At 52.5% G+C, this 24,915-nt stretch overlaps 9 protein-coding genes across 9 annotated transcripts; 5 read left to right on the top strand and 4 right to left on the bottom strand.

The window, feature by feature from the left end:
* Positions 1-333: 333 nt before the first annotated feature.
* PFLUO_LOCUS3695 (uncharacterized protein) lies at positions 334-855 on the bottom strand (the record flags this gene model as incomplete). Its single annotated transcript, XM_073780969.1, has 1 exon — positions 334-855. The coding sequence occupies one exon, from the start codon at positions 853-855 to the stop codon at positions 334-336; it is 522 nt and encodes a 173-aa protein (XP_073637771.1).
* Positions 856-2,750: 1,895 nt separating this feature from the next.
* Positions 2,751-3,600, bottom strand: PFLUO_LOCUS3694 (ESCRT II complex subunit Dot2; the record flags this gene model as incomplete). Its single annotated transcript, XM_073780968.1, has 2 exons — positions 2,751-3,063; positions 3,131-3,600. 2 exons carry the CDS (start codon positions 3,598-3,600, stop codon positions 2,751-2,753), a joined length of 783 nt encoding a protein of 260 aa, XP_073637770.1.
* Positions 3,601-3,871: 271 nt separating this feature from the next.
* PFLUO_LOCUS3693 (60S ribosomal protein L7) lies at positions 3,872-5,531 on the top strand (the record flags this gene model as incomplete). Its single annotated transcript, XM_073780967.1, has 4 exons — positions 3,872-3,888; positions 4,543-4,654; positions 4,852-5,018; positions 5,072-5,531. The coding sequence occupies 4 exons, from the start codon at positions 3,872-3,874 to the stop codon at positions 5,529-5,531; spliced, it is 756 nt and encodes a 251-aa protein (XP_073637769.1).
* Positions 5,532-6,258: 727 nt separating this feature from the next.
* On the bottom strand, positions 6,259-7,597 carry PFLUO_LOCUS3692 (uncharacterized protein; the record flags this gene model as incomplete). The annotated part of the gene is made up of 5 exons (XM_073780965.1): positions 6,259-6,431; positions 6,502-6,617; positions 6,694-6,717; positions 6,786-7,297; positions 7,427-7,597. The coding sequence occupies 5 exons, from the start codon at positions 7,595-7,597 to the stop codon at positions 6,259-6,261; spliced, it is 996 nt and encodes a 331-aa protein (XP_073637768.1).
* Positions 7,598-8,442: 845 nt separating this feature from the next.
* Positions 8,443-11,317, top strand: PFLUO_LOCUS3691 (bifunctional hydroxyacyl-CoA dehydrogenase/enoyl-CoA hydratase fox2; the record flags this gene model as incomplete). Its single annotated transcript, XM_073780964.1, has 4 exons — positions 8,443-8,598; positions 8,651-8,878; positions 8,931-9,129; positions 9,186-11,317. 4 exons carry the CDS (start codon positions 8,443-8,445, stop codon positions 11,315-11,317), a joined length of 2,715 nt encoding a protein of 904 aa, XP_073637767.1.
* Positions 11,318-11,803: 486 nt separating this feature from the next.
* PFLUO_LOCUS3690 (uncharacterized protein) lies at positions 11,804-14,227 on the top strand (the record flags this gene model as incomplete). The annotated part of the gene is made up of 1 exon (XM_073780963.1): positions 11,804-14,227. The coding sequence occupies one exon, from the start codon at positions 11,804-11,806 to the stop codon at positions 14,225-14,227; it is 2,424 nt and encodes an 807-aa protein (XP_073637766.1).
* Positions 14,228-15,052: 825 nt separating this feature from the next.
* Positions 15,053-17,080, bottom strand: PFLUO_LOCUS3689 (uncharacterized protein; the record flags this gene model as incomplete). The annotated part of the gene is made up of 7 exons (XM_073780962.1): positions 15,053-15,374; positions 15,432-15,485; positions 15,534-15,599; positions 15,645-15,834; positions 15,896-16,689; positions 16,748-16,881; positions 16,934-17,080. The coding sequence occupies 7 exons, from the start codon at positions 17,078-17,080 to the stop codon at positions 15,053-15,055; spliced, it is 1,707 nt and encodes a 568-aa protein (XP_073637765.1).
* Positions 17,081-17,958: 878 nt separating this feature from the next.
* PFLUO_LOCUS3688 (uncharacterized protein) lies at positions 17,959-19,635 on the top strand (the record flags this gene model as incomplete). Its single annotated transcript, XM_073780961.1, has 3 exons — positions 17,959-18,151; positions 18,205-19,034; positions 19,105-19,635. 3 exons carry the CDS (start codon positions 17,959-17,961, stop codon positions 19,633-19,635), a joined length of 1,554 nt encoding a protein of 517 aa, XP_073637764.1.
* A 1,344-nt stretch (positions 19,636-20,979) lies between these two features.
* PFLUO_LOCUS3687 (uncharacterized protein) lies at positions 20,980-22,790 on the top strand (the record flags this gene model as incomplete). Its single annotated transcript, XM_073780960.1, has 5 exons — positions 20,980-21,092; positions 21,146-21,209; positions 21,258-21,445; positions 21,657-22,727; positions 22,784-22,790. The coding sequence occupies 5 exons, from the start codon at positions 20,980-20,982 to the stop codon at positions 22,788-22,790; spliced, it is 1,443 nt and encodes a 480-aa protein (XP_073637763.1).
* Between the last annotated feature and the right edge of the window lie 2,125 nt (positions 22,791-24,915).

Below are 24,915 nucleotides of genomic sequence, written 5' to 3'. Positions count from 1 at the left end.
TTCCTTTCATACATTGCCTTGAGATGCTAGCTCAAGCTTTACACGAACGTACTTAGATAGCTAGCTTTGACAATAATCACCAAGTAGTTGCGGATCACTCCAGCAACAAGGCATATTAAAGATGGTGGAAGTATATACAGACAAGCAGATTCCGTCCGGCTTTCGCAACTTCATCGGTTGCCGCAGAAGTCTGATGTGTGCCACGGCAAGGTTGTGTTACCTACCCCATACATATAAGATGGGCTTGGAAAAGTTCGGCAGATTGCGAATCCACCATGCCTGACGTTTCTCCTATAAAAGGTGCCGAATCCTGTCATGCTGATTGATGCCGGCTTAGATCTTGCGCCTCGCATCCTTTTGTCCAGACTTTCGGTCTTGGAGAGCATGGTAACCCAGAAAGCCGAACGCTCCCACGGCTAGCACGCCAAAAAAGTATGCCGGTGCCAATGCAAGGAAGCTGAAGATGTTGGCTGGGCCTAGGCGGCTCTTGCCGAACGCGAGGCCACGGTTGGGGGAGATATTTGCGAAGAAATAGAAGCCAACGTTGGACCAGCCGTCCATCTGGACGATCCAACCTAGCCACTCCGCAGTACTATCCGGAAGGTCGAGATACGGCAAACCCAGCGCGGTAACGATAACCATGAATCCATTGGCAGCTGGACCAGTGTGGCACCTTCGCCAGCCTTCCTCGCTGCCGGGTACGTTGAACGGAATGAAGACACCAGGGAAGACTTCGAAACCCCCCACCAGGTACCACCACAGCCCGAGGCCGCCTAGGAGGGTTGACAAGATCATCCATGAGCCGTGGCCAATCATTCGGCGTCGGAGATCGGATTGTCGGGCGGTGGCGTCCATATTGTCAATTGCTTGTCTCGAGGACTCGATAATTGTGGGGAAAGGCGCTGAAGCCGTGCAAAAAGGACACTGAAGTAAGTAGGTGAAGTAGAGAAATTCTCAGAATACGGAGGATGCCATAGAAACTTATACTTTTATAAGGCAGGGATAAAGAATGCACCTCCCCGCAAATTAGCGGAATTTTTCCCGAGGTTTCCCCTATTAAGAAGCGGAAGTCGCAGAAATGCAAAGCTGTGGGGATGCGGGGTCCCCAGAGCACATGCTCCTCGGCCTACGAGGTGGCGTCCAATTAGTAGAAGGCCGCGGCATTCGCGGATCTCCCATTCCGCGCCAAATATGTCCAACCGAAATTAGGCCGAATTGAGCTATCGCTCGAAAGAACAAAAATAAGAAGAAAAAAGAAAGGCAAGAAGAGAACAAATCAAAACAGCTGACGCGCGTAATTCTCTCTGATGTTCCCGCTGGTGGCAGGAATTATTCTTTTAGCTCCAATCAGCTGGCGTTGAGATCCAGCAACACGCTCAAGAGGTCTTTAGGTGACCTTGCATCATCTTCCAGACCCAGCCTATTCAACCCTCGATGCTCAGCTCTGGCGGATCGAAGTTAAAAAGTATTTAAGGATGTGAATTGGTCGTGCCAATTTAGATATGCGAGGTACGGTAAATATCTACGCTACCATAGGAGAGGAGAGTAGGGTCCGACCAAATGGGGATTCATGTACAGATCATGTTTATGTAAACATTATTATGACCACTACGTACTAATAAATGGTTACGGATAGCTAAAGATGGTTTCAGGACTGTTAGCAGCCAGCTAAGCATCAGTAAGTATCAGAGGCATTTAGAATAGAAAATCGTCGCATAACTAAGCATTTGGTCGATCCCGTCCCAGCTGTAATAATGTAATTAACCATGTTATCCCGTCTCGAACCGTTGCCAATTCGCCAAAGGTATCCAACAGCAATAAAAATTTGACATAGGCAGAAACTGAATTTCTGCTTCGTGAAAGGCTTTTCTTAAGGTGCGTCCGCTTCAACATTCCTCAAAACTGGCTTTTTCAAGAACCCATTCTTCCATCGCAAAGGAACTTTTAGAGCTGAAATAAGCATCAGCCATCTCTCACGGGACTAGACTGAGCATGATCACTGGCTCCGACTGCGTGCTAAAATCTACTTAGTGAGCCGGGGGTGAGCGCCCTCAGTGAAGGGTGGCTGCCCAGATAGGCAAGCCCCATAGTAGAGAAAATCCGGAACGTACAGGTGCATATGTCTATCCTTGAAATAGACCGTTACTCAGAACTTGTTTCGGGCGAATGTATATATTTTTGCCAGACATATATGCAAGTAAACCTTAGGCATAGGGCTCTGTACTGAACTAAATTTCTCATTGATTGATTATCTAAATCCTTCTATCTACAATTCGTTCTTTGCTAAGTCTGCCCTCGGCGGTGGCGGCATATCACCATGCTCTCTTGCAGTCATTGGACCGAGAGGCATCGCAAAACAGGGCATGTTCTATCGCGGACAGCTGTCGACATGTCTTCCAGGCACGCGCCCATCTCGAAGCGCTCTCATAGAAACCTGCTAGGGGCAGCTTGGATGGCAGAGGGCGCTTGTATTGAGGGGTTTCTCTCCGGTGATGAGCACACTGTGTTCATGATGTGGACCTGACGGCCACTCTTTGCATGGGTGAAAGCTCTGCATCTTCTCGATGTGGTTGACGGAGTTGTCAGTACAGAACCAAATTGGCACTTGGTTATCAATATTGGGCGGGGCTTTATATTCTCGGCGTCTAATCCCTCTTCGATCCGAAAAGGCCTCGTCGTTCCCTGTCACTGTCCATGTCAACCTGGGGGCGCGCACTTTCAGTATTTGCGTCTGAGCAAGTGTCATTCGTTCATCTACTATCATCCAGCAGATTCTGAGGCGACCAATACTCCTTCTCCGGTCCTTGGGCATCCAGCCAAACGAGACCGTCGGCAAGAAGATCGTCGATGACGGTCTGTGCCCGAGCCTTCTCCCAGCTCAAATTCAAGCGCAGCATCGAAACGCTCACAAATCCCAGCAGTTGAATCACTTCCAGAACAGTAGCCTGATCTGTATTCAGCTCCTTGGGGATCGATCGGATGTACTGCTTGCTGCCGACCAAGATGATGGAGAAGCCCGAGCCAAGCGGTTCGAGGGAGCGGACTGCACGCAGGATGTCGTCGCTGTTCCAGCCATATTAGCCAACCTCCCGTCTTTAAAGACAAAGTTAAAATAGAAATCATAACATACTCGGAGACCTGCAACCCACTCCCAATCGCCTTCCCCTTCCCCACCCGCTTCCGACACTCCTCAACACCAATCAACCCGCCATTCTCACTGCGTGTCTCCCGACACAACTCCACGACCCGCACCGCAACTTCAAAGTAAAAGTCGTTCATGTCGCCGCCCATGATCTGCGTCCAGAAACTGCCCCCCTCACCCAATCGACGGGCATTCTTGCCCTTGATGTTGCTGGCGGCTAAGGGGTCCACGCCGATGGTGTTGCACATGCGCGCAAACTCGGCGCGGAATGTCGGGTTCGACTTGATGGTTGAGCTATGTTCGAGGGCGAAGGTGTGCAGGAGTGACTGGAAGACTGAGAGTTGGGTTTGGAGGGACGCGGTATGCGTCGAGCGTAGATTGGCGCCATGGGTGGCGTAGGACTGGGTTGCTTGGGTGCGGTTGGCAAAGGCCCCGATGCCAACACCTCTACGGGACATGGTGATGGGCTGTCGTGTTATGCTGTTTTGTCTTGGAATCGCGGCCTAGGACTGGTTGTAGTCACGTCACCTGACCGTAACCCTTATCGTGGCCGATAAGGGCTGTGGTGCTCAAACCAGCCTAGCGCCGAACCTATCCCCATCGGGTTTAGCGTGTTCTCAGCACACCCACACAGCCGATTTTCTCTCACTCTTTTTCTCTTCTGCTTTTTGTGATTCTTCTCGACAACCCTCGCCGACCAGCCAACTCTCAGCACATCGGACCTTCACCATGGCCCCTACCACTGCGTATGATTCCCTTTGCAATCCCCTTTCGCACTGATTCAATCTCTGCTCGAGATTGTGAGGTTTCCCAGGTATAGTCGTCCTTCTCGCTGGAGATGCTGCGGCTGTCGTCCTCGTCGACGATGGTCGCCAGGCACCAGCTCGATCCTTCCTGCACCCTCTTCTCTCTCCAACCGAATGTCTTCGGATCTTCGTCCTGGAAACAATGCGCGGATACGAGAAGGGGGCCGCGGAGTCTTGAGGTTGAAAGCAATGCCTTCTCCTCCAAAAACATTGTTGTTCAGCTATCGTTCTTGAAGGCGGCGAATGTGGTAACAGCATCACCGTCCCAAGATTGAAGATCGTAAACACATACTTCCTGGACATTGTGTTCGGGGTATTGTCGGATGAAGGCAATCAAATGGCATCTTGCGGGTCGTCGTCCGGTTCTGCGAATCCTCACTCTGAAATATTGTGTGACTAGTAGCGAACAAGTGGAGACGATACCAACCCAAGTGCCTGAGCCCTCACCGATCAAATCCATTTCGTCGAGTTTTTATTATTATATTTGCCTTCAGTTCGAGAATGTGGTGCTATATGCTGCAATTCTTACACTCGGCGAAATTGTTTCATGTCTTCGTGATCATGACGGACAGACTATACTAACCTCCAAAACAGCTCCATCGCCACCAAGGACCAGGTCCTCGTCCCCGAGACCCTCCTGAAGAAGCGCAAGAGCCAGGAGCAGGCTCGCGCTGAGCGTCGTGCTGATGCCGACAAGAAGAAGCAGGTCGGTTTCTCCTCTCTTCAATCACAAACCCTCCCCTCCCAACTTCCCTGATGACAACAACCAACCACGCGACTAGACCAAAAGGTCGATGCTGTCCGTTAACCATCTTTCGGGTCTGACACTATCCGTTGATGACACTCGCAATTGTCACTTGCACGATTTGTTCTAACATTGTGCTGACTGAGTTCTCAATACAGGCCAACAAGGAGAAGCGCGCCGTCATTTTCAAGCGTGCCGAGTCCTACGTCAAGGAGTACCGCGACGCAGAGCGCGAGTCCATCCGCCTGGCCCGCGCTGCCCGCCAGGAGGGCAACTTCTTCGTTGCTGACGAGCCCAAGCTGGTCTTCGTTGTCCGTATCAAGGGGTATGTCATCTTACTCTTTGTGTATCATAAATCTATGCTAACCCGCCTCCCAGTATCAACAAGATCGCTCCCAAGCCCCGCAAGATCCTGCAGCTGCTCCGTCTGCTCCAGATCAACAGCGGTACCTTCGTCCGTCTGACCAAGGCCACCCAGGAGATGCTGACCATCGTCAACCCCTACATCGCCTACGGTTACCCCAACCTGAAGAGCGTGCGCGAGCTCCTCTACAAGCGCGGTTACGGCAAGGTCGACAAGATGCGCGTCCCCCTGACCGACAACCAGATGATCGAGGAGCACCTCGGCAAGTACGGCATTGTCTGCATGGAGGATCTGATCCACGAGATCTACACCGTCGGCCCCAACTTCAAGCAGGCCAACAACTTCCTCTGGCCCTTCAAGCTGTCCAACCCCACTGGCGGCTTCCGCACCCGCAAGTTCAAGCACTTCATCGAGGGCGGTGACACCGGTAACCGTGAGGAGAACATCAACGCTCTCATCCGCCAGATGAACTAGTTTTGTTTCTTCGTCACTTCCAAAAAAAAGATTGAGTCTGTTATGAACTGCATGGGTTGTTTGTTGTTTGTCCAGCACGGACGGTTTTTTATCTCTGTCAAGTAATTTATTTCTCTCTTAGCGATACGAACGTCTGGGATTCCCGATAATTGAACTGCTTCAAACAACCCATAATCGTATTATCTATCTCCTTGTAATGCTTAGCAGCGTGTCGCTTTAGATTCGTAAACTCAGTAATAAGAGAGTGCTTGCCGAGTTCCAACAGACCCGAAAGTTGTAAAAATCGTCCCGAGGTCCGAGAACTGTCAACCACGGGAGTTGCACGTCGCACCATCCGTGTCTAGACGATCGACGGAATTAACTTTTCAGAAATTGCTCGTGAAATAAGATTCGGAGCGCAGAGGAGTATTCTTAAGTGATCAATAGAGGGCTCTGTGCAGCAGACCGTCTCAAGTTATCCACTCATCACTGGAAGTAGATCCCCCCACGAAATATATATATTGTAGCGCAGGGAGAACTCAGCATCACAACTTGTCCTCAGGATTGCAAAGGTAGACATACGGAGTACATGACACATCAATTGACCAGAAACCCAGCCACTCCAGCTAGTGTATACCGAATTTCTACTCAATTCCTTCCGTACGTACGTCTAGCTCCCTCTATGTATAAACCTGCACCTGAAAGTGCCACATGCAGAAGCTCACTCAACGCTAGACCCACGCGCAGATCAAATCCGTATGACGTCCTGCACCCTCCGATTGCGATCGACGACCAACCGAAGCTGTCTGCCCTGCCAATCCGCCTGCGTTGTCGTCGCAGTGGCGGAGCCACTGTTATGCGGCGCGGGCTTGAAGGCGCCTTCGCGGAGGGTTTCGGTGAAGAGCTCGTAGGAGGGGTAATCTGTGTTTATGAACGATACGTAGCTTGGGTCAGCTTGAGATAGAAGGGAAAGGAAAGGAAGGCAACGTACAGCCGTCGACAAAGTGGTTTACTTGTTCCTCGGTCATTCCTGTGCCCTTGGCGGCGCGGAGGGTTCGTTCTTGTTCCTGGCGCCAGTCGTAGACAAAGTGGTTATCCTGGGCGTCGCTGTCGGGGAGAGATCGGTTAGTGGATTGAACGCCATCATGGCTTGAGATGTAAAAAAAAAAACAACCCAACTTACATATGGATCAAGGCATCGAGCTTGCTGGCGGAGTAAAACATGTTAGCAATGCCCTGAAACAAACAAAGTCCAAATAGTCAGGAGCCACTTACTCCGTCAGCACATCGTACCGCTTCAATGCCTCATTGACAGCCCGCACATCCTCAAACTCGACATGTCCCAAGCGTCCCCGATACCCACCAGCCTCTTTTTGACGTACGGCATCCTCCCATTTCTTGCGCAGAGTCCGCTCATCCCACGCGCGGAACCCCACGCACCATCCCTCAAAGATAACCACTTTCACGTTCGGTTTCCCCTCGTCATTGGTGTTGTTGACAAACTCCCATTGGTCGCGCGGGACGCGATCTCCCTGTCCATGGAACGCAGACTTGTCATACTGCGGGATAGCAGTGGGACGCTCCGCAGCGAGAGAGGCAAAGACCTGCTCGCCGAGCTCTAGATCATGCGTCGACGGCTGGCCGCGGTGCTGGAGGAGCGGGTTTGAGGGATGGGCCTGCGCGAGGGCCACCTGGTCGGCGTGCGTGAGGTAGAGGTCGTCCAGGGAGAGGGTCACCACGGAGAGAGAGTAGGGCGCGGAGCGGAGGGTGTTGTAGAGGGCGGATACCTCGGAGGAGGTTAGTTATGCACTGCAACTGCAAAGAGAGAGAGAGAGAGAGAGAGAGAGAGAGAGAGAGAGAAGAGAGAGAGAGAGAGAGAGAGAGAGAGGGCCGGGAACGGAATAACGGCTGCTTACCAGCACGGTTTTGCCGGCGCCCTGTACCCCATTCAGGCCCAGGAAGAATGGCGGGGTCTGGTTGGCGGCATCGGCATCGGCTGCGGTACCGTGGTGCTCGGCATGGGCTTGGAGGCGGGATAGTAGAAAGGGGATACAGTGCTGGGACTTGTCGTCCACGATCTCCGGCATTGTGGGGAGGATGAGGGTGGTTGGGGGAGTTACAATCTGCCGGGGTGATTCCATTCAACCCCGGATTCTGCCGCTCGGGAGGCCCTCCACTGTCATTCTCTTGGACTGACAAGCCGAAGATGCGGTAATTAATCAATTATGGTATAGAAACAGTTTCTTTATTATCAATCATCATCACCACCATAATCATCCAAAGTTCAGGTGCACACGGTGTCGAGCCCACCATATCGATGAAATTGAGCTATTCCACCTCGGACGGTGTAAGTGCTGTCATGTCGGTCTGTACCGCGAGCTCTAGACAAATGTCCTGGTCGCCCACTCTCGACTCAGGTGCCTTTCTTGGTCACCATTAAAATATAACAAAGACTCATTGACTGTCATCGTGGTGACTAGGAAGGACTTATGTTCAAGTCCCAAGCAATACGGGTGATCTCCGTGATGACGGAGTTGCACTGTCACATGGGGGTGGCCGTGGTTCTACAGCACCGGCGACCGATGAAGGACCTTGTCAGATAATGCATAACTCGTCGGATTATGACAATCATAGTACTAGGACATCCACAAGCATCGAATCCGCCTACTTGCAGAGTATGACACAATACCTTTTCTCTTCGGCATGTGAAGCAGTGTATCTGCCACGGTAACGATACACCCCCATTACCTAAGTTACCGCAGGCCACTGAGCCGAGGTCCCCGGCCGTACCGAGCTGTTGCCCTTAAACTCCCCTCTTCCGCTTTCTTTCTGCTTGCCTACATCTTGTTCCTTCTCTAGTTCTTCCTCCCTAATACTAGTCGGACAGTTCACACTCTTGCTTTTGTCTTTCCTTTCTCCCCCCCGCAACAGAATGTCCGAGTTGCGTTTCGATAACCAGACCGTCGTCGTCACCGGTGCCGGCGGTGGTCTGGGGAAGGCTTATGCCCTCTTCTTCGCCGAGCGCGGTGCCAACGTCGTTGTGAACGACCTCGGTGGCTCTCACAAGGGTGACGGCAAGTCATCAAAGGTGTGTCCATTCTGCCACAACCCCAACTAGCTCGGTACTGACCATGTGAAAGGCGGCAGATGTCGTGGTCGACGAGATCCGCGCCGCCGGCGGCAAGGCGGTCGCCAACTACGACAGCGTCGAGAACGGTGAGGCGATCATTGAGACTGCCATCAAGAATTTCGGCCGCGTCGATGTGCTCCTCAATAATGCCGGTATCCTGCGGGATATCAGCTTCAAGAACATGAAGGATGAGGATTGGGATTTGATCAACCGGGTGCACACCTACGGTGCCTACAAGGTGTGTTTGGACTGCTCTGCAATCGCGCGACTTGATTCTAACTGGTTGTTAGTGCGCACGCGCCGCATGGCCTCACTTCCGGAAACAAAAGTATGGCCGGGTCATCAACACCGCCTCGGCCGCTGGCCTGTTCGGCAGCTTCGGCCAGGCCAACTACTCAGCTGCCAAGCTGGGTCAGGTTGGTTTCACGGAGACCCTGGCGAAGGAGGGTGCCAAATACAACATTCTCGCCAATGTCATTGCTCCCATTGGTAAGCTACGACACACACTCTAAGAATTGGGACCGAGTTGACTGACTGCAATCCAGCTGCTTCCCGTATGACTGCTACTGTGATGCCCCCGGATGTCTTGGATAACCTCAAGCCGGACTGGGTGGTTCCCCTCGTGGCCGCTCTGGTCCATTCCTCCAACACCACCGAGAGTGGTGGTATCTACGAAGTTGGCGGTGGCCACATGGCCAAGCTCCGCTGGGAGCGTGCCAAGGGTGCTCTCCTGAAGACTGATGACTCCCTGACCCCTGGTGCCATCGCCCGCAAGTGGAACGACGTCAACGACTTCTCCGAGCCGGACTACCCCACCGGTCCTGCCGATTTCATGGGCTTCCTGGAGACTGGCCTGAAGATGCCTTCTGCCCAGTCGGGAGAGGAGCCTGACTTCAAGGGCAAGGTGGCCCTGGTCACTGGTGGTGGCAACGGTCTCGGCCGTGCCTACTGCCTGCAGTTTGCCAAGCTCGGCGCCTCCATTGTGGTCAACGACCTCGTCGACCCGGAGCCCGTGGTCCAGGAGATCAAGAAGTTGGGTGGCAAGGCTGTTGGCAACAAGGCCTCCTGCGAGGACGGCGATGCCGTTGTCAAGAGCGCCATCGATGCCTTCGGCCGCATCGATATCCTGGTGAACAACGCCGGTATCCTGCGGGACAAGGCTTTCACCAACATGGATGACAACCTGTGGAACTCGGTTATCAACGTCCACCTGCGCGGTACCTACAAGGTCACCAAGGCCGCCTGGCCCTACTTCCTGAAGCAGAAGTACGGCCGTGTCGTCAACACCGCCTCCACCAGCGGTATCTACGGCAACTTCGGCCAGGCCAACTACGCTGCTGCCAAGCTTGGTATCCTGGGCCTCTCGCGCACTCTTGCCATGGAGGGCGCCAAGTACAACATCAAGGTCAACACCATTGCCCCCAACGCGGGTACCAACATGACCCGTTCTATCATGCCCGAGGAGATGGTCCAGGCTTTCAAGCCGGACTATGTCGCCCCTCTGGTGGTGCTTCTGTGCTCTGACATGGCCCCTGAGCCTTCGACCAAGGGTCTGTACGAGTGCGGCAGCGGCTGGTTCGGTCGCACCCGCTGGCAGCGCTCCGGCGGACACGGGTTCCCCGTGGACGTCAAGCTGACCCCCGAGACCGTGGTTTCCAAGTGGAAGGAGATCGCCAACTTCGAGGACGGCCGTGCCGACCACCCCGAGGATGGCCAGGCTGGTGCCGAAAAGATCATGGCCAACATGGCCAACCGTGCCGGTGGCGATGCTGGTGGTGATGCTGGCGGGAACGAGACCCTCCAGAACATCGAGAAGGCCAAGTCGCTGACCACCGAGGGCACCGCATTCGACTATGTTGACCGTGATATCATCCTCTACAACTTGAGTCTCGGTGCCAAGCGCACCGACCTGCCTCTGGTCTACGAGAACAACGAGCACTTCCAGGCTCTTCCCTCGTACGGTGTGATCCCCTGGTTCAACACCCAGACTCCCTGGAACATGGACGACATCGTCAAGGACTTCTCCCCCATGATGCTGCTCCACGGTGAGCAGTACATGGAGGTCCGCAAGTTCCCGATCCCCACGACCGCCAACACCTTGACCTACCCGAAGCTCATCGACGTGATCGACAAGGGTAACGCCGCCCTCGTTGTGGCCGGCTACACCACCAAGGACGCCAAGACCGGCGAGGATCTCTTCTACAACGAGTCGACTGTCTTCATCCGCGGCAGTGGCGGCTTCGGCGGTTCTGCCAAGCCCACGGCTGCTCGCCCCAAGGCTGCCACCGCCGCGTACAAGGCCCCGCAGCGTAAGCCCGACGCCGTGGTGGAGGAGAAGACCTCCGAGGACCAGGCAGCTCTGTACCGCCTGAACGGCGACCGCAACCCGCTGCATATCGATCCGGACTTCAGCAAGGTCGGCGGCTTCAAGACCCCCATTCTGCACGGTCTTTGCTCGCTCGGTGTTTCAGCCAAGGCCGTCTTCGCCAAGTACGGCGCCTACAAGAACCTCAAGGTGCGCTTTGCCGGCGTCGTCCTGCCCGGTCAGACTCTCAAGACCGAGATGTGGAAGGAGGGCAACACCGTCCTCTTCCAGGCTACCGTCGTCGAGACTGGCAAGCCTGCTATCAGTGGCGCGGGTGCCGAGCTGCTGGATGGCGCTAAGGCGAAGCTGTAAAATATCGGTTGGGATCCCCGCTGAGGCGATATATCTCGACATGAAAGTTCGAGCATTGCCCCGGTCAAATTGTGCCTTTTGTTTTTCCTCTCTTTCCTCTTTTGTATATACATACCTCCGGTGTCTTTTGTTGTATTGTTGTTTCTTATGAGATCAATGGGATCTTCTTCGATATCAAATTCCGTCGAGTGTAGGAGCTGGATATGACAGGTCGAGCTACCTAGACAGTACACGGATAAATTCAAAAATAGAATAAGGATGTCGCACAGACCGCAATCCACGATGAACGGATGGTCGCCTGTAGTTCCGGGATCCCGCCTTACATAATTCCAGGCATACCCCATTATTTTCTTTCTCTCATTCCTCACATCACCACCCCAACTCCATCCTTATTTATCCTCCTTACCACTTCTCCAGTCAATCCTTCCGGCTATCTCTCCAACCATCTTTCTGATCGACGATGTAGCACTGCCCTCGCGCGATACAATGGTGCTCTCGCTACCAATCCCCTACTTCTCACGAGCCTCCACATCCACATCACCCCCGCGCCCCGCTGCCGGTGACAGCTCCTCCTCCACCCCCTCCGCAGCACTGGCCCCTCAATCTCGCCGACACCGCAGCTCAACTGGCTCAGGCTCCTCATCAAACTCCTCATCTAGCCGCAACATCTGGAGACCCGCCGTCCTAGGCCGCTCCTCCTCGTCCCCCACCGCCGGTGACGCGTCGCAGAACAGCAACAGCAACTCCATTACGCTCAGCGAGGCGCTACGCAATAATCCCTTCGGGAGCACCCCGCGCGCTCGCGCAGTCCAGGTCTCTATTCGTGAGGCGGAAGATCAGAAGCGCGAGCAGGATGAGCTGAACGCTGCGCTGGAGCAGCTTGCACGCATCTTTCCCGATGTCAAGATTGAGGTGTTTAGGGAATTGCTCGTGCGGTTTGATGGTATCAGTCGGCTGCAAGTTTGTGTTGAACAGTTGCTGAGACACAAGGATGGGTGGGTTGCTGGGAGGTGGAATCTTCCCGAGGCGAATGGGACGACAGATCTTCGTGGGAGTCGGCATGATGGTGGAAGCGCCGATGAGCTGGTTCCTGCCGAGGAAATGTTCCGGTCTGATGAGTACAAGATCGTTGTTCGAGCCGTTCTGGGTAAAGAATTTAGTGGCCTGAGCAAAAGTACCGTCGACGCTGTGCTGGCTGAGGTCAACTTCAGCTATACGCGAGCACGACCGACCTTGCGGGACCTATCGCGTCGGACGTGGCGCGCTACTTTCAATAGCATCTTCCCCTCCTTCAAGCGAAAGAAGGATCGAGACGAGCATCCGCTTATGGGGTGGCAGCGTCGGGCAGACGGAGAGCTGATGCCGCGGTTGAAGGAGACAGGGTGTGCCGAGCTGGATGGGGAGCTGTACGCAGCCTTGGTGGCCCCGTTGCTGCGGCAGAAGCGCGAAGAGCAGGAAAATGGCGATTTTGCGTTCGCCTCTGAGCTGAATGAGAAGGAGGCCAAGGCAGTTGATGCCCTATATGAATGCGAATGCTGCTTCGCCGACGTGACGTTCGAGCAGATCGCCACATGCTCTGCCAATACTCATGTCATCTGTTACCATTGTATTCAGCGGACGGTTCATGAAGCGCTTTTCGGACAAGGCTGGGGCAAGTCCGTGGACCTGGAAAGGTCGACGCTCAAATGTCTCGCGCCGCTTTCAGTCAATGCCTGCGACGGATGTCTTCATCCAGAGGTTGTCCGGCAGGCAATCCTTCTCGATACGTCCGGTTTCGAGACGTACCGCAAATTCGAAGACCGACTAGCCTCGGAGGCTCTCCTCAAATCGCAGCTAAAGATCATCCGGTGTCCGTTCTGCTCGTACGCTGAGGCCGACCCGGTCTATCATCCTTTGTCGCGAGGTGTCCGCTGGCGGGTTCGGCGCGATGGGGGACTCATCCCGTCAATTCTCATGACACTTTTCCTTCTTGATCTGGTTCCCTTACTCGTCATTCCGGTATTGATACTGCTTCTTTTCGACCCTGTCGCCGTCAAGGCCATTTTTCATAACGCCATCCGCAACCTCTGTCTTAAGATCCGTCCCAAACGATTTACCTGCGCCAGACCTTCCTGTCAGCGTGTCAGCTGCATGGCATGCCAGAAGCCGTGGCGCGATCCCCATGTTTGCCATGAGCCACTGCTTCTTGACCTGCGTGCCACAGTCGAGGCTGCCCGCACTGCTGCCGTGAAACGCACTTGCCCCCGGTGCGGGCTATCATTTGTCAAGTCCTCAGGCTGCAATAAGCTGACTTGCGTCTGTGGCTATTCTATGTGCTATCTCTGCCGCAAGGCCCTGGGTTCACCAGGACGACCCGTCAAAGCGCACAACAATGGCCGCGGCCCTCTTCCACAACGTCGCGTCGCCATCTACGACGGACCCGTTGAAGACGGAGCGGGCCATCTCTCCGATGACCCAGATGATATCTCTGAAGACGACGAATTCGAAGAACCCGAAGGCTACAAGCACTTCTGCGAGCACTTCCGAATCAACCCGGGCTCCCGCTGCACCGAGTGCAGCAAATGCGACCTCTACCAAGCCGAGGACGAAGAAGCTGTCGCCCGGCGCGCGGGAGAAAAAGCCGAGCGCGAGTGGCGTCTTCGACAGGGCGCATCCAGCAACGGCAACAACAGCACCGCCGTTTCGGCCGTGGGGTTCCGCAACGTCAACCGGGATTTCTCCTCGTCGACAGAAGGCCGCGCTATCGATCGTCGCTCCTCGTCTGCGTTGTGGGACCTACAACTTATCGGGCCGGGCAAACCTTGGTCTTACTGGTTGAACGATGTGTGGATTGATGGCAGGTGGAAAATTGAAGGACAGGCTCTGGCAGACTGGATCGTCGAACGGGTTGTCGTTATCGACGAGATATGATGATACCATTGCTGTCGCAAGCCGTTCTTTTTTTTTTCTCTACACTTCTTGGCTGCGACATCTATTTTCGGGACTTTTACTTCTCGGTCAGCTTTTATCTTCTGTTCATGTTTTATCACCTCTCTCGCGTTTGCAAAAGCACGTTGCCAAATGGGGTCGGCGTCTCTCTCGCGATGGCTCTGGACTGGGATATATTTGGCGGGTTTCCTTGTTCTTCTGGTGCTAGCTAAACGGATGGGACGGATGGTGGGCCTGGATGGATGGGAATTTTTTCATTTCGCACACGATGTGATGACTGTCACGAACGAACACTGGCATTTTCTTCTCGACTTGTTTTAAGATTCTCTCTAGTACTCTGCAGACCCCTCTTACTTAGCTGGGGTTATCATTTCACGCTCTTTAATGAAAATGGTTCGAATCGTCACTTGAGCAGACGGGGTGCTGTTGCCATATCCTAATCGTCAGAGGGTTGATTAAGTTCAGCAAAAGTTGTATAGACATGTGTGCTATGTAGTAGCTCATTTGAGACTCGGTTCGGCTCGTGCCGAGCTCCCTTTATCTGCAATGGCGGGTTGAAGACCACAATAGATTTTATCAACGCGACTTATATGATTCCAGAGCCGAAAGCATTTGTGCGATACAGATCTGAGGTAATAGGTCAGGTTGATTAGAAAAACATTGCATTGTGCTGTCTCTCTATCCTCTCTGTATCAACTCCTTTTCTTGCAGAATATCAAATTTGTTCTTGAGTTCAAAAACCACGGCTCATATGCATAGATGCGGTCCTTAGCATGCAACCCCCCTTCCTTAGCTTCGAGATGAGAATCAGCCACCTCTCATCTCCTCATCAGACTCTCCCTTCATCCTCTTCTTCCCCTCTTCCTTCAAAGCTTCGTCATCTTGCCGACTTAGGCCTAGCTGGGGCATCAGCCAGAATGCCAGGAAAACTGCCAGGGAGGCAAGTGACGCCCCGATAATGAATATAATGCGGAATCCTTTTCTGTAGGCTGGAATCAGAATGTCACGCACATGCTGGGCGTTTTCCGGAGAAAGACCCGACAGATATGTCCGCGGGCTTGAAAGGAGTGAGCGAGACTCGACTTCACTGAGACCGAGGTTCGAGACAGAAGATGCAACGACGTTGTTTCTGATGGGGTCAGTTTACAGATTGTTTAATCGCAACAAACAGAATGAGAGTCCTTACATGATTGTTCCAGCAATGGCGAGGCCTAGAGTTCCGCCAAGGCATCGCACGAAACTGGAATTCTGTTAGTATTTGTGGATGAAAATGATGATAATTACCCACTTTCGAAATGAAGTGACCACAGCCATGTCACGCCGCTCGACGCCGGCCTGGATTGCGATCAGAGCGCTGCACGCTGTTAGCATGTTCTATAGAAGGTTGCACCAAACCTACGGTTGTAAGGTGTTTCCGACGCCAAAACCTGTCACAATGCCGTATCCGATCTGTTTACCCAGTCCAGAAGACTGATCGAGGGTTGAAAGAAGACCAAGTCCGATAGCCCAGATGATCCAGCCAAGCAGGATGGCTTCTCGATAGCGGCCGACCCAGTGCACTACAAGGCCTGAGGCGGTGCTGCTCACGGCTGTAGAATTCATTGGTCAGACTTGATGCAACAAGAATAAGGAAAAGGGTAACCCTCTTACTTTGCATTAAAGTTATCGGCAGCAGCATTGCACCAGCTTTCACTGTGGAATACTCAAATACCAGCTGATAGAAAGTCGGTATGTAGTACACTTGCACCAGAAAGTTCCACCCGTGGATGAACATTGTCAAAGACGCGCCATTGACGATGCGGAATCGGAATATGTGCATGGGAACGAGTGGAGTAGATGTGCCTTTCCATTGCCAAATGACAAAGGCAACGGAAATTACAACACCGACCACAATTGTTGCAATAACATGCGCGGAGTTCCAGGCATACTGGCCACCACCCCAAGTGAGGCCGAGAATCAAGACAGAGGTGCCGCCGAGGGCTAGGAGAACACCAAAGAAGTCAATTGCCCTCACCTTGACTTTCCAGTCTCCAGTTACCTTGCGCAGGGGCATCAAAAATAGCACAGATAGTGTCGTTATCACTGTGAGTGGAAGATTCAGTCGGAAGATCCAGCGCCACGAGTCGTGAGATATCGATGCCAGCGCACCACCGATGACAGGACCGATGCCATTTGCAATGGCAACCACTGCGCCTAAAATGCCTTGATACTTTCCTCGCTCGCGGAGGGGTACAACGTCGCTGACAATCATCTGGGCAACGGTCAGGAGGCCGCCGCCGCCCACACCCGTGAAGGCTCGGAAGACGATCAGCTGTGTGACAGTTTGGGCGAGTGACGCTGCCAGTGAACCAACGAAAAAGATTGCAAGGCCGACAAAAAGAACAGCCTTACGAGACCATATATCTGACAGTTTCCCATATAGCAATTGGAAAGACGTGGATGTTCTACTCCATTATTAGCCCGACAGAAGCTTAAACCTTCGTGGAACTTTCCACCACTCACATAAAGTAACCGGAGGCAATCCAGGCTGTTTGATCGCTTGCGCCCAATGCATTTCCAATAATAGACAAACTGGCCGCCAAGGTCGTTTGGTCCATTAACGCCAGCAAGTCGGTGGTAGAGCAGGCCAAGAAGATCTAGGAAAGGGTCAGATGCAGGTATTTTCAGGGCCTAGAGGTTGATGCTTACTGTGATTATGGTTCTTTTAGGCACGTAATTAGTTTGCTCATTGAAAACAGCAGCTGTAGTCCCCGTGCCATTTTTGTCTGCTACCACAGTGATCTCGGCCGGCGCCTCGGTTCCCTCCTGCCCTGAGCTGGGAAGGACAGCCGCCATGGTGTATTCTCTGCCCTTAGGTCAATTGGGTAAGAGGCGTGAAGACAGGTTCAGGTTCTATAAAGAAAGAAAAAATAAAGAATAAACGACGGATTCGGTCCAATTCTTGGGCGTCGGCACCCTATGCTGGGGAGCTTAGACGAAATAGACATGGATCGACATCGTTCTCTCTAGACTATTGGCAGCCGATGATGATCTGCAGTATGGCAAATTTAGAGCCCTCAAAACTTCTCAAACACTCTCACGGTACTCATCTGCAGATAAGCATAGACTTGCTTTCTTTGGAACTGACAATTGAGGACCCGGAGGAATTCTTGTTTCCCGGAATCCCGTTCTCAGGGATCTGCGAAGAATTGTTAAACCGAGACACGAGGGAACGAACCGCAGTGCACATACGCACGAGAATACCAAACCACAGAGAAGAGAAGTGACGCAAGTCTTTGGGTGGATCATGCCGTTTTCGACACGCTTGACGATAGCCACCCACAGGACTTGTGACTAACCAAATTGACCCGATGCATATAGCGCTAGACTCACAATCGGACCTTGAGACATATTCCTCCCCATATCGGTCCTGGTTCCAACTTACGTGATTTGCTGGCGCTTGCAGCCTGCGTTACCTTAGTGGCTTCGGGGACCATATTTTACTCCGCGTGGTGTAGCATACCCTGAATTTTGTGGGACACTTAATAGCAGATCTCACTCTTTTCAAGGCTTTGAGCGGCATTTTGAGAACAAATGGATGGGGAGTGGGCCGACAAAGTCGCTATGAGAGTATATCGTCATGCAAACCCGCCATTATTTAGTTCATCTCTCCCCACAAAATCGACATCCAACGAATGCATTCTCACTTCCGTACCTTGGGAGTTTGATCAAACATGGCGAATTTGAACGAGCAAAATGTTTACTTTGGCCCCGATTCGTTGAAGAAATACTTTGACCCGGACTGCCAGCCTCCATTGCCGCTAGTAGAGCTGCCCCGACATCTGAATCCCTATTATGACGATGGTGTACGGATATACGCCAAGATGATGACCATGCACCCGGCAAATAACGTCAAAGCAATGCCAGGTATGACAAGCCATTGCCTTGTGGAAGCCTAATTAGCGCTGATATCTGATTAGCGTTGAACATGCTCGAGTCGAGCGTGGTGTCTAATAAGACAAACACAATCATCGAGTACAGCTCCGGGTCAACGGTAATCTCAATGTCGATGATTGCAAGGGTTATGCACGGGATTTCAGATACCCGAGCATTCCTCAGCAACAAAACCAGTGACGCCAAGTTGAAGTTGATGCAATTTTTCGGTCTCAACATTACTCTCTTCGGAGGACCATCTCAGCCTGAGCCAGTGGATGCGCGAGGCGGAATCCAAAATGCCAGAAAAATGGCGATGGAGTCTGAAACAATCGTCAACCCCAACCAATATGAAAATGACCTTAACTGGCAGGCGCACGTCCGATGGACCGGCCCCCAGATCTTCAAACAGTTGCCGGAGATCAACGTCCTCTGTGCCGGTATGGGCACTTCTGGGACCATGACCGGGCTAGGAACCTACTTCAAGAGCGTCAAGCCTTCGGTTATGAAACTGGGTGTCTGCACAGCACCGGGGGACCGAGTGCCGGGCCCCAGGTCGTATGCACTATTGCGGCCAGTCGAGTTTCCTTGGCGGGAAGCTGTGGATGCAATTGAGGAAGTGGGTTCTTCTGATTCGTATACTTTGTCCCTGAACTTGTGCAGGGAGGGGCTGGTATGCGGCCCATCGTCCGGTTTCAATCTTCAGGGCTTGTTCCAAATGCTGGAGAAGCGAAAGTCAACAGGTACATTATCTGATCTGGCTGGCCTGGATGGAATCACCCACTGCGTCTTTTTGTGTTGCGACTTGCCGTATCAGTACATCGAGGAATACTTCCAGAAGCTCGGCCCTGAGCAGTTCCCTCCAATTCAAAACGAGGTGAGTTTTTATGAGTGCGACATCTTGATATTATTGTTGCAGGCAGCTAACCATACTTCTATTTGTATAGCGCCTGGCCAAAGTCGATCTCCATCGATACGATGAGAGCTGGGAGCGCGACGCATGGGAGATCCTTCCACAATTTTACGGATCACCACGGAGTCTTGCACAGTGCCGTCTAAGCGAGATTACTCCAAAGCCGCACAACTGGGTGATAGATTTACGCAGACTGCCAGATTTCCACGCCTGGCATCTCCCCGGCTCGGTGAATCTCCCTCTGTCGAGCCATGGGCCGCACACGCCGTCCCCGTTTTCAGATGCGGCAGTGCTTGAGGCTCAGTGGGTAGAGTTGGAGAGAATCTTCAGTAATGCTAGCTTGGTCTCAGACCTTGATTCGCATCGTGTTTTGTTGCTGTGCTACGATGGGAACACGGCACGCGTGGCTACAAGCGTGCTGCGGGCAAAGGGCCTTGATGCGGATAGCATACGCGGCGGCTGCCAGGTGCTCAGATCGTACGGTATCGGTGACGATAGAGTTCCAGCCCCCAACAAAGTGCCCTACCGGACAACCGTTTCCGTGTCGGCCATGCCCCTTGATTAAGCTGTCGGAGATCGGTGAAAGCGAGATTGTCGGGCGGAATGTAGGGTTAGAGCTGCCACGTGAGCGAGACGCTAACCCAAATGCGGCAAACCATCGTCTGCGCTGTTTAACCATAGTGAGACTGGAAATCCGTTAATCATTATTAAATGTGCCTCTTATTTGGTTGATGAAATTCTGGGTACTTCTTGTCCGCCAATGACCTTTTGTTTATTTGTCTAGATGCAGTTGTGGTTGCGTAAATGACGCTGGTGTGTTCCCTCCCACTCCGTTTCGAAACCATCCGCATGCAACATTCCGCACGGGCCGTGATCCGGTTGAGCATGATTATTCCATGCAAGACCTAAATGTCCGTATTGCATGCCTTTTTTTTTTTCTCCGCTGCCAAGAAGTGTTGGTGGAGGGGAGGGCTCGGCGATGACATGAATAAGCGCAAATGTGCTCAAGGCTAACCCTAGTTGGTCAGGAACACCCGACCGCTCGCAGGAGTGAACAAAAAGGACAGTGAACAGAAAGACCAAAAACTTGCTCAATTGCGAGCAATCGGACAGCTCGGTTGAGCAACACTGGAGAGCGTCATCGAAACCAAGCTCAAATATGAACCGCTCACCCTTGGGACACAGCAGTCTCTCTGTCGGTATCCGTTTTCGGTTCTGCAACCATCGACGAAGACGATCGGGTTGAAAAGGATGGTTGCACTGAGATCTGCCAAGCTTTAATCCTGGCCTATCTCGCGATCTGAGTTTTCCAAGTGGGATCATAACAATAGTAAACTGAGGCGAGGACAGTACATTTCCCTGTCACATTCTCCTCGAGATTAATGAGGTCTATCTGAAGAGTGCCGCGATGATGATGGATATGGACATGTCGGGAGGAGGTGCTCCTTGGCTGGACCAGCCGGTGATGCTTCATTCGTCTCGCGCAGACAATTGCACATTGACCGAGGCGCAATGTCACTATCGCTCTGGACATTGGCGATATTGGTATGCAATGCCCCCAAGTCAAACTGAGCTTACTTGCTAATCCGAATATGATATTCAAGGTACCAATCTGACCATGTGTATGCGTTGAATACCGTGTACTTTATGTGTGCGACCATCGGCGTGTTTGCGATCTCAAATTTTCTCGTGAAATACATGCCCGACAGTGTCAAGAGGACCGGAGTATGGCGCAAGATAACCTCCGTCTCTCGCTACTTCGCCTACCGGGGATATAGGTTTCGGGCTACGCGATACTGGTCTCCCTCGTTGGGGGTGATTGCCCTAGGAGTGGTCGGTGCTGTTTTCTTCTTCGGTATGTGCCACTCGAAGACGCCTCGAAGAAAGCGAGTTGATCAATATGACAGCAATGACACTTGGACCCAAGCCTTATTACTGGCCGACGAATGCCAGCTACGGAGGCAGCCCGCCTATTGCGACTCGAACTGGCTGGATGGCTCTTGCCTTGCTGCCTTTTGTACTGTGAGTACTGAATTTTTCGATAGGTCAGACGAGCTACTGATAGCCATCCCTAGAGCATTGAGCACCAAAGCCAATATGATCTCTGCCTTGACTGGTGTTCCACATGAAAAGCTCCAGGTAAGGTTTTAATCTGCTTCTCCGAGGCATGAAACTAACCTTAACCAGGTGTTCCACCACTGGGCCGGTTATGCCATGTTCGTTCTGGCCTTAGTCCACACATTTCCCTTCATTGTCTACAACATCTCGCAAGGTGAAATGATAGAGGAGTGGAAGACAAGCATAGTCTACTGGACTGGCATTGGTGCTATCATTCCGCAGGCATATCTGACCATCATGTCTTTTCCTTCCATCAGGTAAGACAGACAGCCTCTAGCCCCAACCAAGCCAGAGCAGAGACTTACCAGCATGTCCAGGAACCGTTTCTATGAGTTCTTCAAGGCAACCCATATCTTCGCAGCTGTGGTGTTTGTTGTCTTCTTCTTTCTCCACTGTGACTTCCGTCTTTCCTCTTGGTATGAATCATCCTCAACCCCAAGCTGTAGCAAGTCACTAAAAATTGAAAAGGGACTATTTCATCGCCACCGGCACAATCTATCTTCTTTGCCTATTTACTGCACAAATCCGCACCTATCTCATGCATGGCCTTCACAACGCAGTGATCGAGCGCCTCCCCAGCGGTCTTGTCCGCGTGGCCGTACCAACCATTATCAGATGGACTCCTGGTCAACACTTCTTTATCCGCTTCCTCACACCAGACTTACATCTTCTCACTGCGCACCCGTTCACCATCTCCTCTGCTTGCTGCGACCCAGCTGCAACAGGCAAGGCATCCGAGCTGGTCTTCTACATCAAGCCGCACGGCGGCGTAACCGCCCGTCTTGCAGCCCTCGCCGAACAACGACCCGGCGGATCCAAGAGAATCCTCCTAGAAGGGCCATACGGCGGCGTAAGTGCACCTCTCATGGCTCGCTTTGACATCATTCTCGTGATCGCCGGCGGCTCAGGCGGCGGATTCTCGCTCGCTATGGTCGACGAGGCTCTGCGTCTAAACAGTCTATCCGACTGCAGCAGCGCCAACAAGCCAGCCTGCGAACAAGAAGTCCGCCGCCGGAACCTGCAGGTCGTCTACGCGACGCGCGATACCGCTATGGCAGACTGGTACATCGAAGAGATCGATTCGCGCCTCTCCCACTCGACCACACTAGCCACCACGGCAGACAACGGCTTCGACACATCGATATCTGTGCATATCACCTCGCACCGCATGTCGGCCCTTTCACAGCCTTCTTCGACCGGATCCGTCTCTACGTCGAACCCCGACACTCCCGCCCCCACCGCCGAGGAAGAGAAGGAAAAGGGGACGTCTTGCAAAGATGGAACTGAAACCACGACGACAGGCTCTTTTAGCCTGAATGTCAGCCGCGGCGCACATCCGTACATCCCCGATCTCATAGCGCGTACCGTTGCCTCCGCACGCGAACACCGCTGTCCTGGAGGCCGGAAACCGCGCATTGGCGTGGTGGTGTGTGGACCGGCGTCTATGCTGCATGATACCCGGAACGCCGCGGCGGCGGCGCAGAAGAGCGCTCTGGCCGGCGAGGTGGAGGAGCTGTATTTGCATTCGGAGTCTTTTGCGTGAGTTTCCCTAGACCATCAAAATTTTGAAAGGTGCTAACCTCCTATAATTGCAGGTGGTAAACGCTATTCTGTACATTGTTTAGGGTTGATTGTCTGTCTACTCAAAATAATTTTTTCTTTTGAAATACTGTAAACTCCAAATTAGCCTCTACTCGTAGAAAATCGACCCATCATACACCTTGAGATGGTGTAGAAGTGGATCTATGGTTTGAGTTCCCCGGATCCAAAGTCTGGCAACTCTACCAACCTTGCACAGTACCTTTTACATAGTAGCCCCACTTGGATCTTATCGCTCCAGACCAAAGTGTCACCGTATGGCATTGAAGGGTTCTTGCGCTAAAACTCAGTGTGTCGGGGCAAATGATTTCACACACACACACAAACACAAACACGTTGTATCAGAAGGCGGTGATGTACCTCGTCAAGCCACTACGGGTGCTCCCGAAAGTGGATATTCTAGTTCCCGGGAACAAGAATCCGTTCCTGACTTTCACTGCACCTTAATGACACCTCTATTTCCCTTGCATCTCTACATAAAGGACTCTACTTGCTCTACGATAGTGAAAATAGCATATGTACAGTAGTCAACGTGGTAGCCACCAAAGTATTGGAGCCTGCCTTCGAATAGTTATGATTCAAGAACCGAGGTGGGAAACCCCATTAGATATCTGCTAAGAAGATACAACTCTCAAAAAGATAGATACAAATCATGCCAATTCGTTTACAACTGTCGCAGTGTTCGGAGGAAGCTCAGAGCGATCTCCCCTACTAGCGAGCTCCGAGGGAGCAAAATTCTCTTTAGTCGCAAGCTCCCTGGGTGTCTCGTGACTTCGTGGAAAATTTGGTGGAGGATCATCTAACTCTACCCTTTGGGTCTTTTTGTGTCGTTTGAGAAAGTAGAAAAAGATCGCTGCTCCTATCGCAATGGCCGCCAACGGGATCGCGATTCCAATGCCGATCTTGGCTCCCTCTGATAGGCCACCACTTTTATTATTGTTGGACGAGTTGGACGAGTTTGCTGCTGTCTCGCTGGCTGCGGTTGATGTATGTCCCGACAAGGGTGTTTTTGATGAGCTTGTCGTTGATGAGCTTGTCGTTGATGGGCTTGTTGATGGTGAGCTTGTTGTTTCTGGAAGATCGGACTTCTCCCAAATCAATGGGATCCCGTCCGCATAGATTGTGATTGGTGTTGCCAGGGTGGATTCGATCACTACACCGGTCGTTGAAAGTGTAATGGTTTCTTTTGCTGATATGATTTGCCTGCATTCATGATTTTGAGAGTAGAAGTTCATGCTCCTACTTGGAATCAGTATTTCTCAGGCCCACTGAGAAGAGAAAACCTACGTAGGACAGCAAATAGCACCACTCGTGCTGCCGGTCACATCTAATCCATTCCATGATCCGGAAAGCTGGCCAGCAGTGGTCCATCCAGTCGGACAGTAAATACCCGGAGAGTCTGCGAAGCATAATGTAAGTAATCTCATACCGGCATTTTCTAAATATCTTTCTTACACCAGTATGTGTTCCAGTATGACGGGGAAGCAAGTAGAGTGCCAGGCACGGTGCCTGTGGGCAAACATGTGTAACCCGTGTAGTCCCCAAACCAGTGCCCAAAGAATGTGGTGGACTGAATTGTGCTACCCACAGCAAAGGAGACCTCGGACAAGGTCTGGAGGCATGTTGTTGGTGGGGTGAACGTGGTTGTCAGTGGCCCCCGGTTAAAGTAGCTTGGGTCAGTAGGGCTGGCGGAGTTCATCACGAAGATGGTTGTTCCTTTCCATGAGGAGGAGGTATTGGAAGTGAAGAGTTTTGTGAGAAAAGAAGAGACCCCCTATCTTTGCTTTCCAGCAGCGTCTGGCCAGACGCGGCTTGAGTAGGGGTGCATGGCAAGCCTAAACGAACCCCGGACCAGATACAAATCCGATCAGCCCCACTTAGGGCCGGCCCAAGACCTCCCAAGGTTATGCGTGAGCTGCACCCTGGCTTAAGTCCTAGGCTAGGCTGCGCTCGGGTTGGTTACGGCGGACGATAGTCTTGGGAATCAATGATAGGCCTATCCATATGTAAATCTACCAGGTAGTCAGGTCTGACAAAGATTAGAACGATGGTGTTCACGCTATCTATCATGTCTGTAACTTTAAGGGGCGGAGAAGCGGGAAACCCCGGCATTCCAGGCGTCCCAGGG

This window comes from Penicillium psychrofluorescens (genome assembly GCF_964197705.1).
Source record: "Penicillium psychrofluorescens genome assembly, chromosome: 2".
In the NCBI taxonomy this organism is placed as follows: domain Eukaryota; kingdom Fungi; phylum Ascomycota; class Eurotiomycetes; order Eurotiales; family Aspergillaceae; genus Penicillium; species Penicillium psychrofluorescens.
This window is presented reverse-complemented; position numbering and strand designations above follow the sequence as displayed.